At 33.4% G+C, this 17,335-nt stretch overlaps 1 protein-coding gene across 3 annotated transcripts; it reads right to left on the bottom strand.

Annotated features, from left to right (window-relative positions):
- Nucleotides 1–6,769: 6,769 nt before the first annotated feature.
- Nucleotides 6,770–13,470, bottom strand: LOC131620482 (inorganic pyrophosphatase TTM2-like). Of its 3 annotated transcripts, none has more exons than XM_058891566.1 (12): nucleotides 13,250–13,470; nucleotides 12,485–12,839; nucleotides 12,084–12,198; nucleotides 11,569–11,764; nucleotides 11,370–11,483; nucleotides 11,075–11,248; nucleotides 9,704–9,898; nucleotides 8,826–8,948; nucleotides 8,637–8,758; nucleotides 7,848–7,971; nucleotides 7,473–7,730; nucleotides 6,770–7,376 (listed from the first exon to the last, which is right to left on the bottom strand). In XM_058891566.1, the coding sequence occupies exons 2-12, from the start codon at nucleotides 12,819–12,821 to the stop codon at nucleotides 7,173–7,175; spliced, it is 1,962 nt and encodes a 653-aa protein (XP_058747549.1). In that variant the 5' UTR covers nucleotides 12,822–12,839; nucleotides 13,250–13,470; the 3' UTR covers nucleotides 6,770–7,172. The 3 variants fall into 3 exon arrangements, with proteins under 3 accessions (XP_058747549.1, XP_058747548.1, XP_058747551.1); XM_058891565.1 differs by having other exon boundaries at nucleotides 7,473–7,745; nucleotides 13,250–13,468; XM_058891568.1 differs by lacking the exon at nucleotides 13,250–13,470 and having other exon boundaries at nucleotides 7,473–7,745; nucleotides 12,084–12,163; nucleotides 12,485–12,664.
- Between the last annotated feature and the right edge of the window lie 3,865 nt (nucleotides 13,471–17,335).

Below are 17,335 nucleotides of genomic sequence, written 5' to 3'. Positions count from 1 at the left end.
GTAACAAACAGGTGTTTCTTCCACATTCTCGTCAGGAAGAAAATCATCTTCGTTCTCAGATACCTCAGAGATTCTGTCGAACTCAGCCGGGAGTACATAGACAATCCCACAGTCGATTAGCAATTCATCTGACTCTATGTCAAAGTTATCATCGACCTCTTCGTCCGACAATGGAGAATACTCAGGCTCTTTTTCTGTATTGAGGATCGGAGCATCGTCGTCAACCAATTCTTTGATCAATTTCTTTCCTAGGATCATCCCAGCAGCTAATCTTTCATTTGCTATTTTAGCCTGCTCCTCAGTCAACTTCCTATGAAAGGGTTTTGACTGATAGTGAGAAAATCCTGCCTGCACCATTTTCGAACCCTCTTGTCCATTCTTGTGGCTTCTTTGGTAACGCCTCCATTATGTTCGAGTCATGTGGTTCTTTCCTTTGTAGTTTGGGGATATGTAATCCTTTCTTTTCGATCCACTATCCTTCCAAGAACCTTCAGCATTGGTTCCATCGCCCTGTATCTGCCATTCTGGACGTTTTCCTCTGAAGTTAATGGGTCTCACCCATTTGTCTTCAGGGACATCCGTTTTGGGACGGAAAGTCTTTGGTTTTTCAAACATCTTCCTGTATTCTCCAGCCATTCGACCACTGTTTTCTCCTGTATACATGAATTGACGATTCTTGCCTCGACGAGGGTCGAACCTCACTTTATTTGCAGCATCAACATTGAAAACAGCATCACACCTTGGACATAATCCAACTTGAGAGTTGTTATTGTGGCATCTCTCCAGGAATTTCAAAAGACTTTCTTTTGGTTCAGGATAAACCATGTTCAAAACTTTGCCATCAGTAGCACCGTTTTGCTTTCTAACGAAACCATCAGTAGTTTCGACCATCATCACATCAGCAAGCTCAGTATAGTGAGCCTCTTCGACTTGCAAAGGATCCGTATCAACTTGCATTGATGACTTTGGCTTTTCTCCAAACTGTAACCTTCCTTCTTTTAAGGCCTTTTGCACCAAATCCCTGAAAAGGACACATTGAGAAGTTTTATGACCCAAGAAATTATGAAATTTACAAAATCCTCTTTTTTTTTTCTTTTGTTCAAGAGGAGGATTTTTTAGCCCTGGGGGTACTATGATTTGTCCGTCAGAAACCAACAAATCAAATATTTCATCACATTTCGTTATATCGAATGAATACGTTTTACTAGAAAATTTTTCATTTTTACTTTCGACCAGATTTTTATCTTTGGAAGGTTTAAGCAATTTACAAATATATGGTGGCTCTGGCTTTAACTCAGCCACGTTAACCTCTCCCTCTTCGTATTCATCGTTACTATTAGAGTCGAACTCACTTGTAGTAACATAAGCTATTTTATCTTTCTTATGATATTTACTAGCCCTAGCCTTTTCACCCTATAGCCTTTCGACCTGGCGTACTCTGTCTTTCAGTTGCGCCATATCTCTCAAATGTTGGGTATCTAACTTCTTCCTGATAGAATAATCTAACCCACCTGCAGCCATTTCGACTAAATCATGTTCAGGAATTTGTGTAAAACATCTAGCTTTTAGTAACCTAAAACGGTTTAGATAGTCATCGACTGGTTCTGTACCCTTTCGCCTAACTCCAGCTAATTCTTTTAAACTGATTTTTCGATTGTCCCATATAAAATTGTTCATGGAACAATCGTTCTAATTGGTTCCATGAGAACAAAGATTGGGGAGCTAAGGTCGTGAACCAAGTAAATGCATTTTTCGTCAAAGAACTTGGAAAATACTTCATTTTTAGGTTTTCATTGTTTGCTATTTCTCCAGCCTCTGTCTGGAACCTAGCAATGTGTTCAACTGTCGACTCGCCAGTCTCACCAGCAAATTTGGTGAATTTTGGAACTTTCCAACCCCTGGGCAATTCTGTTTGCCTTACATATTCTGACAACGGGGAAACGAAATTTGGTCTATGCAAACCTACATTTATCCCATTCTGGACTAAAATTTGTTCGACTACATTAGAGATATTATTGTGTCCAACATTGACATCTTGCTGGATGTTCCTAAGAACCTGGTCAGCATCTTGATGCCTTTGTACTATTCTAGGTATCTCCTGCTCAATTTGATCTCCTTGTCCTAAAGGTTCGGCCCCTCTCGTGTTCGACCCTTGAGCAGTCGAAAGGTTTGGTTGTGGGGGCGCTCCAAAGAAATCTGCAATTCTGGCCATCTGTCCAGCCAATATTTCATAACTTTGATTCGTGTTATTTATCATGGGAGTAAAAACAGTTCCCATTTGTTGAGTAAGGGCATTCACCATTTCATGATTACTTTCGTCCATTTGTTGTCGAATTGACAACATTGACGTGGTACTCAAAGATGGTAAAGTCTGGTGATTATATCCTATGCTTATGGGTCGACTCCCCAGATTTGATGTGCTTGTAGCCATCATGCTGTCAGAATATAATGAAGGATTTGTGTGCAAACCTTGCATCATAGACGTGGGCATTCCAAACTGAGGATTAAAACCCGGTGGAGGTAGCATTCCGTGAAACGGCGGTCGTAATGGATTAAATGGTGACCGTACATTCGTTGGTGATGATACCAATATTGCTGCCGTCGATCCACCAGTATTTGTTGCTCCAACTGGGGACGAATATGCGGCATTTTGTGGTGTTCCTCCAGTCAGAACACCTCCTTGATTTCCAGAAAGATCAGAATTATTCGTATTAACTTCAGCCATGTCAGTTAATTTCCGACCACTTCTTAATATCATTCATAACTATTATACAAAAATAAAGAACAATCGACGAGTCTCACTGGGCGTGCCAATTTGTTTACCCAGAAAACTGGTAAACAAGCGCTAGTTTCCTTTTTAAAGGTTACTTTGCGGAGTCAACTAGAATACTCCAGGACTGATTGCTTTATTTTGTTATATTATGTGTATCTGGTTTGTATTAAATGCAAATAGTGACTTTAACGTAAAAGTAAACACTGAAATTAAAGGCTTTAAAGTAAACCAAAGCAATAAAAAGGCAGTAAATGTGCACTGAAAGATAAAATGTAATGTAAAATGATTGCATTAATTAAACTGGTATGCATACGTACATTCCAAAGTTGCACTCGTTACTCATTATTGCGCAGAGGTTTGAGTTTACTTGTGTTTATGTAGAAAATGCGGACCCCTAACTATTCCTATGAAACTTGCTTAAATAGAAAAATAAAATAACTACTACTAACGGTCGACTGATTATCAGTCAACACGTGTCTTCGACACATAAGATCTTCAATTGTGAGACTTCCACGCGTCCTGTGAGAATTGCCAGAAAACTGCCTGAAACTGCCTCTCGACTTCCACTTCAGTTTCTGCAGCCAAAATCCCTAAGTCTTCGCATCCTTTTGGTCTGGTCGAACGTTGAAACCTCAGATGATCTTCCCAGTCGAACAACTTCGACTGCTAAGCGTTATTTAGTCGAACTACTCCGACCCAGATGGCAATGGAGATATTAACTTAAGGCCCAGTTACCAATTCAGGGCCTTTTTACCAAATTGAGGCCCAATTGCCAATTTTGGGCCCTAGTTGCCCATTTATTAGTAAGTCGAAATCCTAGGGTAACAACATAATTTATATCTTTTAATTTAATACATATATTTTTAAAAAACAAGTATCTGAATTCTGAATGCTATTATAAATAAATATTCTCAAACTTTATTCTCATTTCAAATAGACCCGATAGAATATAGAAAACATAATAGTTCATTGATAAAAATTAAATCCACCAATTTATTCTAAATCATACTTAATCTTTATTTGTTTGTGGAAGTCATTAAAAATGAACCGGATGCTATTTTAACCTTGATTCACATTGAAGAGGCTCTAAGTTCATGCATCAATATTTGGTTAAAGAGATGAATTAGCACTAGTCTATTTTATTTTATCTTTCCTAATCACAATCTTAGAAAGTATGTAGTTTCTTAGATTGCTTACTAAGATGAATCCCTCATTATGTTGAAACATGATCTGGAAAGATACATTTTCTTAATCTCCAACCACACAAGATATTGTAGCACATGGTTGAATAATCATGTACCTCAAATTATTAGCAATCAAAGATATTGTAGCTAGGGTGTTCTGGGGTGCGGGTAGGGGTGGGAATAGGCCAGGCCGATTAACAGGGGCTTACGGCCCAGCCTACATAGGCCTAGGTCAGGCCAGGTTTTTTAGATAAATAGAAAAGGCCTAGGCTTTTTTATAAGCCTATTTAGCTAAAAAGGATAGGTCACAGGCCACATAAAAAGCCTTTTAAGCCTAAGAGGTCGGCCTATTTAAATACATATGAATAATATTATTATTATATTATATTTTTTACTTTGAATTAAAAATATAAAAATAAATTTTAGTTATCTTGAAGAAATTATAAAAATAAGATGAAAAGAATCTTATGAATAATGTCATAAGTTGTTTCGATAAGTTCTCTCAAACAAATAATATCAGAAAATTGATGCTACTAGGTAAACGCAAATAAACTAATGCAAACAAACATTTAATCTCATTGATCTTTTAATTTGTTAGTCTATACAAAGACGAGTTGAATGACTTATTTACAAATGTTCAAATGAAATAGGCTTTTAAGTAGGCTAATAGGCCAATCAGACCTTCAAAAAGGTCAGGCCCAGGCCAAAAAAATAAGCCTATGATAGGCTACAGGCCAGGCTTAAGCTTTGAATATTATAGCAGGTCAGGCTCAGGCTTGGCAAAGCCTAGCTCGGCCCATCCTATTCCCACCCCTAGGTGCGGGTCAACTCACGAACCCGCTAACTCAAATCAAACCAACCCATAAATTATCCGAATCCATTCATTTACGAGTATACCCAACCTAATCCGCAACAACTCATATAATTTTGGTTCGGGTATTGGGTTTGAATTTTACAACCCGTTGACCCAACTCATTAATGTTACATTAGTAATTTCCTATTTTTTATTATTATTTTAAATAGAAATATAAAATTATTAGCTCAGTACTAACCACAATTTTTTCAAAAAGACTTTATTATCCACCAATAATACTAATATATCAATGAGTTTACTTATTTCTAAAACTAAATGTAATTTTTTATTTTCTTTTGTATCATTTCAAACTTACGTATTTCATAACAATAATGTGTCTCGTTGAATTATATACTATTATTTAGTGTTATGTCATGTTGAGAAATATTATCAGATATTATATGATGTGCTTCATCTATTTTGTGTGTTAGAAATAAGTATAAATTTATTGAATTGTGTTACAATATTTTTAAACTGAAAAAATTATTATTTTTTAATTTAAACACAACTCACCAGCCCAACTCAATCCAACCCAACCCATAAATGAACGAGTGAACGAGTCGATTTACGTTGGTTTTGATAATAAAATTACGGGTTGGACGGTGAATTCAACTCATTGAAATTTAAACAGGTTGGGTAACGGATTAGGCCAAACCCGATCCAACCCAACCCGTATACACCCCCTAATTGTAGCCCACAGTCATAGTCAACTTCATATTTTTTTCTTAAAATTGAAAACAATCATATATCAAAGATATTGTAGCTCAGATTCTAAAATTGCAGTCTTGGCTTTCTCCAATCCTAAGCAAGTGCTTTGGCAATTAAGTAATAGATGGTGTAATAGCATTGCTATATCCAAAACCTTGCAATTTTGGATCTCCCATACTTATAGAGAAGGAAATCGATGTGCCAACATTTTAGCTAATATAGGCCTCTCTCTTAAGGGTTTCTCATGGTGGAATTATCCTCTTATGATGATTAGAAAGAAGATTATTTTAAACAAATTAAGTATATCCAATTTTAAGTTTACTTAAATAGTTCTTAGTTTTTTCTTTTGGCTTCTTTGTGAGTCTGACCTTGCCCTGCTTTTTATTTGCATATTAATATATGGGATTTATATAAAAAAAAAGTTTTATTTAGCTTTTCATATTTTCGCCTATTATGTAATAGATAAAATAATTATAAGTTTTTCTAAAAAAGTATTATTTTAATTGTGTTAGGTTGATATTTTATTATTATTATTATTATTATTATTATTATTATTATTATTATCTGAATATTATATTGTTATTTATTATTTATGTTATTATTATTAATAATAATGAATATTCTATTATTATGTTTATGTTTATTATTATTATTTATTATGTTTATTATTATTATTATTATTATTATGTATTATTATTATTATTATTTTTATTGTTGAATCAAATTAATAAATATTAAAATTAAGGTGTTGCTAGAACTGCACAATCTTGAATTTATATATATTAAGATTTGATCTTAGTAATTTTTGAAGAACACGATATATATTCGGATATGATATAATTAGAGAATTTTAAAAATGTTAAAATTATTTATTTAGTATAGTATTAAAATTATTCATTGTTAAACTTTTTATTAAATTTATAATCTAAAAAACATAGACAAATTTAAAGAGACCAGTTAAAAAAAATTAAAAGTCAATTTGACAATTCTAAAAATATAAGAAAATATTCAAATTTTGATATTCAATTTATGTCGGGAATAAATGACATTATTTAAAGCATGTGCTTGATCAAATGGTCGGTAATAGTTGAAAGTAAGAGAAACTTTGGTGCTTAGAAAAACCATTACCTAAAAAATTACATATATTGAGTAGCAATGTGACTTTTTCAGAATAAAACATAAAATGCTACTGATAGATAGATTATTATAAAGGAAAATGAAATTCATTCAAGCAATACGAGAGCACAGCAGTCAAGGTTTAACACAGATGCATCATTATTTTCATTTGTGAAATGTTGTTTGTCCCCCAGTTTACATTCTCCTCTCAATTAGTGGTCAAGTTGTACAACTGACCTCAGAAATCAGCTCAAAATTACCAAATTACGTTAACAAATCAAAATGAAGAATGAAAGGATTATAGTACATTTTTGGTATACCACCACCTGATAAATATTCTAAAACAAAGACTCTATTTTGTAGTGAACTGAAGGTTAAAAATGCCTTAAAATTGTGATCTAAACAAAAGCAACTAAGTTAACAAAATTTCAAGAGGATTTTATATAACTCTTTCCCTGACCCTAAAAAACTGCCCCTCCATCTTCTGCCTGTTATAACTGTCAATGAATTCTTCAACTATCTTTTGCATGTATATGAATCACTTTCGGGTCAAAAAGATCCCCAAACAACCAACTGCAACTACCACTACAATACTCGCTCCAACGTAATTCAAATCTGTAACTATGCTCTTGTTGTTGATTCTTGTTTGCTGAGACCTTTCCCCTATACCACCCCGAAGAAGATTATTTAGATTGTCCATTTGATGCATGATCTGACGCTGCCCACGTGTGATGCCCGATATCTGACAACACATAGCAGTCAAGTGAACCAGTAAGAGAAAATCAGCTTAAAGGGTCAAAAGTTGAAGTTATTTAATAAAAGCAGGAGAGTAAAATACCTCATCTATTAAGGGAGACTCCTTATTTAATTGGGATGTAGACGAGGAATGTGGCATCTTATAACCAGTTATGCTACCATTGCCCAAACTGTTGATGAAGTAAGACGTGGGAGCAGAACCATTGCAGACTTCGGCTTGAGCTAACATATTTGGTTGGCTTGGAGACTTATTTCTAATGGTCAGCTTGCTATTCAGCTCTTCAATCCGATTTGTAAATTCATCCATTCTATCATTGAGGGCGGAAATCTGTTCTGAAAGCTGACTAATGGCTCTCTATCAAATATTAGACGAATGAGGACAAAAGATAGAAGTGATGATTTAAGTTCAGTATGGTTACATGAAATAATTATTACCGCCGCAAGTGATTGGAATTACCTGATTTAATTGTGTTGTGGAGGAATCTGAATTTCTTTCACCAAATCCTCGATTGTTGGTAAAATATCCATTAACTTTGGCTGCATTTTTGTCCCTTTGACTTGTATATGACTGTGACAATCCACTGTTGATGATATACACGAATTAAGCAATAGCAAGTAGTTTTCCTATATTATTAACAACTTTCTATGTCAAAATTACTCTAGCCTTTCCTAGACTCATGGACTCGTACATATATTTCCTCTTTTCGTGAAATATACAAAACGAAAAACCCCTCTCAGCATTGGACACTAACACTACAAACTAGTAGAGGCAGTAACATATAAGTGGATCAAAAAGAGTAATAAAACCGTCTTTGTTGATATAACAATTAAGTTAAACTGTAATCAGAAAGTGAATATTCTTTCTAACATTAAATTCAAAACGTGTATAGACTAAGCGATTAGGATAGGTCTTGTCATATGAGGTTGGGGTAATGTACATGTGGTCCTAAGCACAATAAAATTTCTCAATTACAAATTTATCCAATGTGGATTGTTACAACAGCTGATTTTCTCACTCAATATTGCGGCAATGATTTCGCTGATGTAGGTTTCCTTTGAGCTTCTTTATCTACTAAATTATAGAGGTCTATGACATTTGACCAAATGATATTGACACAATAACAATCTAGCCTTGTCCTAATAGCCGGGGTTACCTAAATGGGCGAGTTGAGACTGCCAAATTCAATAAGAATTAAATCATTGAAAGCGTGACTGTTTTTCCTGTATTTAGATGGAAAAATTTTACCTTCTCATATTCTCATTTCTCATGGCAACCCTGTCAGCAGAAGCTCTAGAAAGTGCTTCTTTGGGGCTTGAAACCAAATCCTCATCCAGGCTGAGCTTTGTCTTCAAATCTTCTGGTAGAGCCTGTGGAACGGTTAGATATAGAATGTTGATATAGGATTATATATTAGCAGATGGTTAACAGACATACCATAACCTCATTCACAAGCCTTTCAAGTTGAATTTGCTCAATGTAAGTACGAGGAATGTAGGAACCTTCGAGACCCAGCTGATCTCCAATCTCTTTCAAAACTAAGCGATCTCTCCCTTGTACCTGTTTATTGTAAATTAAAACAAAAAAAACAAAAAAATTTATGCCATGTGTCAGATGATAAATACAGAAATCTTACTTGAAGAAATCAAAGCCAACATGGAACACAAACTGTGAAATCACGTATTAAATATAAATGATTTTTTTTCGTTGACATATTATTTTTAGAGATCCTCAATGCAACAGTTGGATTTATGTGACTAGGAGATCTCGGATCCGAGTCATCGAATCAGACTCTTGCAAATGCAAGTGAAATGGCGAGGTTTCCTAGAATATTCTGTAATGGATCTGGCCCTTTTCTAGACTCAGCTAGGGTGGAAGCTTTAAAACATCAGGTTGCTCTTTTTGACAAATTTAATTTTATTTGGAAGTTCTTCCCTTATCTTGATAAATAAAATGAGAGGGAGCAAATATTTGATATGCTTATTTTAAGAAACAATCACATCTCTGTAGATTTAGGTTAAAAGTTTGATACCAAACAGCTCTATTTTATTTTATGAATCTGTAAGAAAAATGCACCATAAAACTAATTAACATTGAACAATAGACTGATATATAGTAAAAAAAATATAAACTCATTGACCCGGTAATTTCTAAAATAAATCCAGTTTGAATTGATCAATCAAAACACAAAAGATAAATGAACATGCACTTCTATACATGAAATCCTATAAATCTAGAGAATTTCAACAAATGTAAAATCGAAGTAAAGCATATATTGTTAGAAATATAGTATTATAGACTTATGATAGAGTTACCTGAACATAATGTCGATTAAGTTGCTCAAGCCAATCTAGTTTCACACAAACCTTATCATCAGAAAAGACATGGCTGTTTCTCTTAAGGATAGTAGCTATCGTGTATCCCAAGGCCATTAGTCCACCAAGGAGGCGCACACTGACCTCAAAAGTAATTCTCGGCGATATGACAAAGGGATTGTCTGTCACCCATTCCTGAAACAATACAAGGTATAAATTAACTGCCACCATGCCAAAAAGTTAAGTATCCAGGCATCAACTATGGAATATTATAAAAAATAATATGCAAGATACCAAAGATTGGAGTTATATTAATTTGTTGCAATGTTCCATACATACACACGGTAATCTGGTGCACCTGAATGAGTGCTGACAGCTACCTAAACACATTCTTATCTTACTCGCTTCAGCACCTAGTACGGGTGAAATTATCCGTGCTTCAAAAAATATGTATAATATTAAGCTATATTTTATTATTTATTAATTAAATACCTAAAAGATGTTGAGCCAATTCCAAAGAATTATCAACAGAGGCAATCCATTTAAAATATACTGTTAGATATATAGAGACGTTCCAGTTAGCCTTAAATTTGTAATTTAGTATGTCTGTACATCTTATTATTCTTTACAATTTTGTACAGCTGTAAAAGCTCATAAGACAAACTACATTCACTTGATAGAATTTAAAGCATAATTGTGTAGCAGCATTGCCTGTGATAACCCAATGTAATAGGAATACGTAAACTACAAAGAGAAAGGATGCCCCTGACCCTAGCATTGCTGGAAGAAGAGTTTGATTGTGGTAGATGCTCCAGTCTTGGAAGAACCAGAAAAAGAATTAGAAGACACCGATGCATATGATTCAGTAGAAGATGAAGAATATGACTCACTATCAGACCATGAGAGTAATGATTACATTGGGAAAAGGGAGGATATTGATTATCACTTTTTTCCGGTAATCGCTGTGGTTAAATTATGAGTATTGTCATTTTGAATGATTGAGCTTTTCAGTTAACATTGTCACTTTTCTAATTTATGTTAATCCAGTTTTTTATTTATTTATTTATGTGAAATTGATTTGCTTCAATCGCTCTATGTGCCTTCCACTATTTATCATAACAAATTTTTGGCCGCTATTGATAGCACTGTTGGCAAATTTTGCCATTTTGCTATTTTCCATGATCCGCTATTGATAACAGTTTTTTTAGCAAGACTCACAGTTACTAGTGACAACCAAGCTACTGAATAATAGTTGTCATTGCTTATCAAATATCTAGTAACAGTTTTTTTAGCAAGACTCACACTTACTAGTTACGTCTGTCTGTGAAATATAACAAGGTTCTTGATATAAAATATAACAAGTAAACATACCTCAAACATAAGACTGTATTTCCCATCCTTGTTTCGCATCCTTAAATACGATTGGCATGTTTCTGGATCTTCACCAGGAGGTAGAAGATATATATCATAAGTTTGCTCAGTTGTTTCCAGACAATCTTCAGAGAGAACAGCTTTAATTTGGTCAACTGCTACAGTCTTTGCTGACTGAAACAAATAATACAACAGATTACTTGCTGTCTTTAATTCATCATCACATATAAGGATCAAAACCAACAGGATTGTTCGTTTTTTTTCCTTCCGTCAAATGAGCTACATAGGAACTAACCTTTAATATGTAAGTCGGGCTCTGGAATCCAGTAAATGGATTAAATTTGTTGGTGATTTTTATATGCGCGGTCTTGAGATCTGGCTCAATGAAAGCCTTATACATAGGATATACCTGCAAAAATTTGAACTTCACTTCCCCGGACACAATTACACTCAAAATCTATAAAAGTGATGAAGGGGATTATAAAAGTATGAACCGTCTCAGATATTTGATGAATGATTTCTTCAGGCTCTTGGCCAGCACGTTGAATGTCACGTATAACTCGCTTTACAAGGTCAAGGTGAACTCCACCTGTAACAGAAACTCGAAGGTCCAGCAAAGTTCGCAACTTCTCACTCAAGGCATAGATACCTTCTATAATCACAATATTGGAAGTCGGGGGTTCTACAGTCCTGTAAGCAGAGTACGCTTTAACATGAAATTGAAGGCATGCATATGTAATTGGAGTGAATGATCATTTCAAGTTTTGGTTCAATTGAAACCAATTTTGAACTAAACTATTCAGAAACTTCAGATTTACAGCAACACATAGATATTAGTGGTGAATATTAAGAACAGTGTATCAAGCAATAGTATGGAGCTACATATCTTTATTTTTTATTTCCATCAAAATTGTGTTCCCTGTGCACTGGCCCAAGAAATAAAAAAAAATCAACTCTGAAACTATGCAAATTGCACGGAACAGCTACTCAAGACGTCTTAGAATTTAACCTGTATCCTACGCGTGAACTGGACTTGAAATCGTATATCGGAACCTGGACAGTCTTTCCTTCCTTCAAATCTTGTAAATTCTGGAGCAATGTGTCATAGTCAGTTAAGCGTGGATCTGCACAAAGAGATAGCAGAGCTGACAAAAGATTTGTGTCCTAACTTCAAAACAGTTAGCCTACATTTAAATGTCCCAATTTTAGTTTCAGTTATTTATCAACCATTTAGTCTTGTATAAAAACATTTTTCTCTTCAATCATTGACATTTCTAGCACCCGCTTAGTGCAGGCATCACTTCTACAAGTTGATTTCAACAAATCAGATAAGACACTTGATCTTAAAACTACCTAGATACATACATTGTCGAAGACGACAATATGATGAAAACAAATATGATGACTTACCATCGAAGTTTCCATCAACAATTCGACTAGCATCATTGTAATTATCCATTGAAATAACAGCAACACTAGGCATGAAATTGAGTATCTTTTCAGTAAATATAGTCTTCCCCGCTCCCGAAGGACCCGCCACCCCAACCAATATTATTCCATCATTCTTTTGTGCTAACAATTGGCACGCACGAATGACTATAAAAAACCCCTTCTCAAATGATAGTTGATCTTGTATCGCAGCAATCTCATAGCGATTAGAATCCTTCCTTTTCACCAAATGAACTTGATCTTTTAAAAGACCAAGACGTTTATTATGAAAATCACAACTTGAAGTATCATTTGCCATCGAACAACTCTTAGTTTCCTTAAAAAAACAAAAACAGAACAAGAAATTGTTAACTAATTTTAAATGTAATAAATAAACATACACGAAACCAACCATTTATGTGTAACCTAAGAAAAAACACTGTTCCACACAAAAACACAAAACAAAAAAACGTACGAACACAAAACAACTTTTAAGAGGTTTAAAAGGATGACCCTAAATATAAAAACATTAATAATAAAAAAGAGAGAGCGGCAAAAGAATTAAACACAAATTTATTGAAACAAAGCAAAATCCCAAAAAACCTTCAACCACACTATTCTGGCAAGAACCATGGATCGAAATCAGCGATTAAAAAATCAAAAGCTTTAACAATAACAGAAAATAAATAACAATAAAAAGAAGAGAATGCGAATCGAAATTGATCGAATGTGATGAGGAGAACTCACCACGGGAAGAGTTGAGAGTGAGTTCAGAGATAATCCAGAAGAGAAGCCATTATTTGAAGGTCGGTTCTGCGATATATAATCATGATTTTTATTAATAATATTTTTTCAAACCCTTTTTACGAAATCAAAGTAATGTGCGATTTTGTAGCATATCGGTGGGATGTGGAATCCTAAAGAATCTGCAATCGGAAAGAATGAAAAGAAAAATCTTCAGAACAATAGAAAGGAAAAAAAAATATTAATATTGTATTATTATCATCATTGTTATTTTAATTCTTTTCATATAATAAATTTTTAAAGCAAATATTAATATTGAATTAATACATACTAGTAAGTACTGTTCATTATTCATTGTCAAAAAATTCATTTTTTTTATCTGTAAAATATTTTATTAATTAATAAATATTAATACCACTTTCTTATGAGTTTTATATTTAAAAAAAATATCTCAATATAACTCGTCAACATATTTTAATATTAGAGAATATTTCAATGCACTTTGATAATAATAAGGTCCGTCTCATTCAGTGGAGGGGAGGGAAGGAAAGGAAAATTTAGTAGAGGGGAATGGAGAGGAGGTGTGGCGATTTAAGTAAATATATTTTTGATTTAAAGAAGGGGAGGGAAGGGAAGGGAGGAATTTTAACAACATGTATGTTTGATTTTTATCCTTATAAATATTGTTATTTGTACTTAGTAAAAATAATTCTAGATAACAATAGTATTGAGTAAATTTCATCAAATAAAAATTTGTTCATTTATAAACCATATTATAACCGTAAACAAAAGTACACATTAGTTGAACTATAGATCTTTAACGCAAATCAAACCATTATTTGATCTTGATGATTCATCTAACCCAATAAAACAATTTCTATAATTAAAATTAGACAAAATAATATTATAATATTAAAAAAATTTGACAAATAATATTATACTTAAAATCTTTATTTATAACATAAATATACTATATTTGCATTATTACTATTAATAGTATAATAAAAATAATAATATTACTATTATATATTATAAATTAGAACTTATATATGTTATTAATATAAAAAAAACAACATCAAAAAGAGAAATTCAACAAAATAAAAAGGAAAAAACTTACCTCAGAGCAACAATGCACAAATAGCAACCGTACAATAGAAGAAAAATGAAACGTGAAATAACATAAAGAAAAAACCTAGTCTTTAATAATTTAATAAGGACAATCTTGAAATTAAAAAAATAATTGAGGATAAAATAGAGAAAATAATAAAATTATAATTAATGAATCTTTCCTCCCCTTCAAGCCCTTCCAATTGGAGGGGAGCAAAAAGTGAATCTAAGAGGGAATTTGCTCCCCTCTCATCCTCTTCCCCTATAAAAAATAACCAAACACATATATTTATTAATATTTCCTCCCCTCCCTCCCCTCCCCTCCCCTTATAAAAAATGAATCAAACACATATATTTATTAATATCCCCTCCCCTCCTCTCCCTCCATCTACTCCCAACCAAACCGACCCTTAGGGATCTGACAAAATTCCAATTATGCCTTTTGATTCCGTAGTTACATATTCGAAAACAATTTTTTAATAAAATTTGATTTTTTCCGTAGGCACATCTACGGGAGCTGTCATACCCCAAAATTTGCTCATCTCATTTCACCTTTCAAATGCTCAAAGATCTCCAATTGCTCAAAGTCACCTATCTCCTAAACAAGTGCCTCTGAATTATGGTTTCGTTTCTCTCCAAGAAAAGTCAACTTCTGATACCTCAAGTGGACTTCATGGTCTCTCATATGCCTCATAGTATCCTCAGGCCAAGTTTCAAGCCCTGATTCAAAAGATTACTCAGTCAACTACTCAAATAGTAAAAAATCGACTAGGTGACCTAAAAGTCAAACTATGGTCAAAATTCCTGATTTTTGGTCAACATCAACATTTTAATGTTAGATTCATCATTTGATCAAGGGTTGATCAGGATTCATCAGGAAAAGATCAGAAATCAACAAATTCAAGAGTCTCTAAATTAGGGTTTCATAGGAAAAGTCAACTGAACTTTGACCAGCCATAACTCCTACATGGAACATCAGAAATTTTCCATCCAAAGCTCAATTTGAAGGAAATTGAATTCTCTACAACTTTGTGTCATACCCCAAAATTTTCCCGATCAGATCTATATCTTTTAATTCATCAAGGGTCGAAATTAAGAGTTATGGGGTTTGACATTCCTATTGTCAAACCCGCCCTCTTATAAAACATCCTGAGAAATGAATGGGGTGCGATTAACAGGTGTTTCAAGGGTTTCATCATTTGTTAATATTATTTTTCTTTTACTAACATTTGCATTTTTTTTGGATTATTATTAGTAATTTTTATTACTTCTAACTATTAGTATTTAATATTATTAATTTTATTATTAATATTAATATTAATATTAGGTGATATTATTATTAATATTATTTAGGATTAGTATTATAGAATTAGTATATATTAACTATTATTATTATTAATTAGTATTAGTTATTATTATCATCAGTAAATATTATTACTAACTATTATTATTACTACTAATTTTAATTATTAAGATGTTTTGTTATTATTATTATTATGTTATTTATTCAAATTTTCTTTTCTCTTGGTAAGTGATAGTCCAAGCCCATTAGCAACCCTAATAGAACCATATATATTCTTAAAATATGGAGGAAGAAAGGGGATTGGCCGAAAAAAGGAGGAGAAACAGAGGCTGGTAAAAGAACACGTTCTTGGAACAAAAACCTCCATTAAAGAATCGTGAACCAAGAGGGAATGGAGGATTAAGTTGCACCTGTTTCAGATCAAGTAAACGATTCCAATCGATTCCTCGTGGCCTCCTGGATATAAACCAATCTTCATCATTAACCGGAACGGGCAAAAACATCTCCTTGTGTTCATGTTTATGTCAAACATTTTCTTGAGTCCAAATTCTTGCATAAGTAAACTCTAAGTTGAATTTGAGTGTACAAACACGTTCATAATTCTGTTTACAAGTCATATGGATCACTTATTTTAGTTTTGTTGCAGTATTAAGAAATTTGTCATTGATAGGGTTTAGGAGCTTCAAATTGGGAATTTCAGTTTAAGGCAAAATTAGACAAAATTAAAGAGATCATTAGATTCGGAAGAGTATTTAAACTTGATCTGGATTATTATTTGTTGTTATTTGATGTTAAATCGCAGGTTAAGAGGGGTAAGAAGAAGTTTGCGTTTTAAAAAAAAAAGGAAGAAGAACTCTCACGAAGAAGACGAACAGGCTGGGCAAGATTCTGGTTTTCAAATTTAATTCGTTTGGTTGTATATATTATGCACTTGGCGCATTTGTTAAACAACAAACGTGCGCGATTGAGTTGGCAAAACGCTCTCAATGGCGAAGGGAAGAACAGGGGTTCGAACCCCACGCGTGACAATATTTTTACAATATGTTTTCTGATGGTTCCAGCGCCACAGCCTAATGCATATGCATGATGCACCATCACACAGGATCGAAGCCAGGTTTTATCATATATTTTTTTATTTTTGTTATTTATTTGTTTAGATTAAAATTAATAATTATTCATATTTAGTTTAATTAATTTATTTGCTTAGAATTAGGATAATTAAAATTAGGATTAGGGCCATGATTAGGTTTTAGGATTAACTCCCGATTATCCGATTTAATTATTTAATTAATCTTTAATTATAATCACAAAAAACTCTAGAAAGGTTTATACGATTAGGATTTGCCCAATCCCACTGCCATTTGGCGAAACATTAATTCTCTCCTCGACCCGACTAAATCTATTAGTCGTAATAGACGAGAGATAAACATTTTAATTCTCTCCTCGACCCGACTAAAGCTATTGGTCGCATTAGACGAGAGATAAAAATATAGAAGTAAAACACAGTTAATTTGCTGCCTGCGATGATCAATCTATCGATCTGAGTAACCAGCAATGCCCCCTTAATTCGTTAGCTATACTGACCAAATCTATTGGTCACCGCATCTAACGGTAACATATCAAATCAGGGTTGTACGCCCAAACACTTAAAACACATCAAATCACAAACCATAGATTTT

The sequence above is a fragment of the Vicia villosa genome, linkage group LG7 (genome assembly GCF_029867415.1).
Source record: "Vicia villosa cultivar HV-30 ecotype Madison, WI linkage group LG7, Vvil1.0, whole genome shotgun sequence".
Taxonomy (NCBI): domain Eukaryota; kingdom Viridiplantae; phylum Streptophyta; class Magnoliopsida; order Fabales; family Fabaceae; genus Vicia; species Vicia villosa.
This window is presented reverse-complemented; position numbering and strand designations above follow the sequence as displayed.

Coding starts and splice junctions, on each gene's coding strand:
- LOC131620482 (XM_058891565.1), bottom strand. CDS start 12,821: ATGGCAAATGATACTTCAAGTTGTGATTTTCATAATAAACGTCTTGGT. Junction 9,899..11,074: donor AATACAGTCTTATGTTTGAG/GTATGTTTACTT, acceptor GTATTGTTTCAG/GAATGGGTGACAGACAATCC. Junction 7,377..7,472: donor AGTCTCCCTTAATAGATGAG/GTATTTTACTCT, acceptor ATGTGTTGTCAG/ATATCGGGCATCACACGTGG.